General features: G+C 54.9%; 1 protein-coding gene across 1 annotated transcript; it reads left to right on the top strand.

Annotated features, from left to right (window-relative positions):
- Positions 1 to 103: 103 nt before the first annotated feature.
- Positions 104 to 1,651, top strand: LOC113757090 (the record flags this gene model as incomplete). Its single annotated transcript, XM_027300495.1, has 1 exon — positions 104 to 1,651. A coding segment is annotated over one exon (1,548 nt), but the record flags the coding sequence as incomplete, so codon positions are not given.
- Between the last annotated feature and the right edge of the window lie 1,160 nt (positions 1,652 to 2,811).

Below are 2,811 nucleotides of genomic sequence, written 5' to 3'. Positions count from 1 at the left end.
CCCACCTCGGAACATCCGAGAAGTCCAACGGCTGAATGGACGCCTGGCCGCGCTGAATCGCTTCCTGTCCCAATCAGCTGAGAAAGCTCTGCCCTTCTTTAAGGTGCTCAAGAAGGCTGATCAGTTTGCCTGGACGGAAGAGTGCCAGGCTGCTTTCGACAAGCTGAAGCAATACCTCCATCACCTACCCACTCTCGCTTCATCTCGGCCCGAGGAGAAGCTCTACCTCTACCTCTCCGCAGCCGACGAGGCTGTCAGCGCTGTTCTTATCCGGGATGAGGGCACCCAAGTGCCAGTCTACTACGTCAGCCGAGCTCTCCGCGGGCCGGAGACTCGATACACTCAAGTGGAAAAACTGGTGCTGGGGCTAGTCCACGTAGCTCGGCGATTGAAGCCCTACTTCCTTGCTCATCCCATCTCCGTCAGGACCGACCAGCCCATTCGGCAAATATTGGTGCGACCCGAGGCTTCCGGTCGCCTTACCAAGTGGGCTGTCGAGTTGGGAGAATATGACCTGTCATATGAGCTCCGCACCGCCATAAAAGCTCAAGCCCTAGCTGATTTCCTGGCCGAGTTGACCTTCACGGAAGGTCCAGAGTCCACCTCCGCCAGTGTCGAGGTGTCCACCCCTTCCCCGTGGACGCTGTACGTAGACGGGTCCTCTAATGGGGATGGCAGCGGAGCTGGACTGCTCCTGGAAAGACCTCAGGGAGAAGTGTGCTCTTACGCCCTCCGCTTTGGCTTCCCAGCCACCAATAATGAAGCCGAGTACGAGGCCTTAATTGCTGGACTCCAGCTGGCCCGCAGGCTCGGCGCCCAGCAAATTCACGTCCGCAGTGACTCCCAACTCGTTGTACGCCAAGTTCTTGGTGAATACGAGGCCAAGGATGAGACCATGCAACGGTACCTCTCCAAAGTTCACCAACTCACCGCGTACTTCGAGTCTTTCGAAATCCAAAGAATACCCCGGTCCCAGAATAAGCGAGCCGACGCTTTATCCCGGCTGGCTTCCACATCATTCTCTGACCTCAACAAAACAGTCTTAGTGGAAGTCCTAAGTGAACCAGGATACGTGGAAGAGGTGGCCTGCCCCGTGCACTCTGAAGAAACCTGGATGACCCCGTTCATCCTTTTCTTGGGTCAAGGAGCCCTCCCCGAAGACCGAGCCGAGGCGAGAAAAATACAACGCAAGGCGGCTCGGTACGCTCTCCGCGATGGAGAGCTGTACAAACGCTCCTACCTCGGCCCATGGCTGAGGTGTGTCACTCCCGAGACAGGACGCCACGTCCTCCACGAGATCCACGAAGGCTTGTGTGGAGCTCATGTCGGCCACAGAATGCTAGCCAAGAAGGCTTTGCTTCTTGGATATTTCTGGCCCTCAGTTCGGCAAGACGCCCAGGACCTCGTTCTCGGCTGCCCTTCCTGCCAAGTCCACGCACCCGAGAATCACCAGCCCGCAAACTTCATGGTTCCCATCACTTCACCTTGGCCGTTTGAGCAATGGGGGACAGACATCATAGGTCCTTTCCCCAGAGCCGTCGGGGGTTATACCTTCCTGGTAACCGCTGTGGATTACTTCACCAAGTGGGTTGAGGCCGAGCCTCTGAGGACCATCACCGGGCTGGCAATTCAAAAATTCTTTTGGAAATGAATCGTCTGCCGCTTCGGCATACCTCAGGTCATCATCTCGGATAATGGAAGGCAATTTGCCGAGAACCCCTTTAAAACTTGGTGCACAAACCTTGGCATCAAACAACATTTCACTTCGGTAGGCCACCCCCAGGCCAACGGTCAAGCAGAAAACTTCAACCGAACTCTCTTGCATGGCCTCAAGACCCGACTACACCGAGCTGGAACATATTGGGTCGAGAACTCCCCAGTGTCCTGTGGTCTTATCGGACCACGCCGAGGTCAGCCACGCAAGAGACCCCCTTCTCTTTGACCTACGGAGCCGAGGCTATCATCCCTGCCGAGATCCTTACCCCCAGCCCTCGGCTGGCAGCCTATGCCGCCGAGGTGAACAACGAAGAGAGACAGCTGGATCTCGACCTCGTCCTGAACGAAGACCACCCAGCCCCGGTCGGATAGTTCCACAAAACAATCGCAACACTATTATCAATGCCGCGTTCAGACACCGATCCAGCCAGGAGACTTGGTGCTTAGAAAAAACTCGGTCAGCCGAGCTGAACCGCAAGGGAAATTGGGCCCGAAATGGGAAGGCCCTTACCGAGTTGTGGAATCTAGTCTAAGTGGGTATTGCAAATTGAGCTACCGAGATGGCTCGTTAGTGCCGAGGACTTGGCACGCCGAGAACCTGAGACTGTATTATGCTTGAAAATTTTATCAAGTTATGACTTCAGCTGCTTTGTTATTTTTCAATACGATTGTGCCACACATCTGTTATTAAAAAATAAGAGGGACAAACAGGGGACGAAGCATGAAATTAAAAGAGCCCAACTGAGAAGAAAATATTTCATTTAACGAAGAAGAGGCATTACAAAAAGAAGACAAAGTCCGAGGTCAGGAGTACTGCTTCCCACCTCGGTTTTACATTTAATTTCCTATGGACTAGGCCTCCGCTTCGGCTCCCCCTTGGTCAGTTGCCTCCGCGGCTTCTCCCCCGCCGGGGTGAGTGTCTTCTCCACCTCCTCCTTGCTCTTCGGCAGCCTCCTCGCCGACGTCACCCCCAGTGTCCTCTCCTCCTTCCTCCTCGAACACTTCGTCGAGCTCGGACAGCCACTTGTTGAACTCGTCCTGGACCTCGGCCAAGTTTCTTCCAGCCTGAATGCCATCGGCCATCCGATCGCACAG

This window comes from Coffea eugenioides, unplaced genomic scaffold (genome assembly GCF_003713205.1).
Source record: "Coffea eugenioides isolate CCC68of unplaced genomic scaffold, Ceug_1.0 ScVebR1_2715;HRSCAF=3796, whole genome shotgun sequence".
NCBI classification, from domain to species: domain Eukaryota; kingdom Viridiplantae; phylum Streptophyta; class Magnoliopsida; order Gentianales; family Rubiaceae; genus Coffea; species Coffea eugenioides.
The sequence above is the reverse complement of the archived record's forward strand: the minus strand, read 5'-3'. Positions and strand labels throughout refer to the sequence as shown.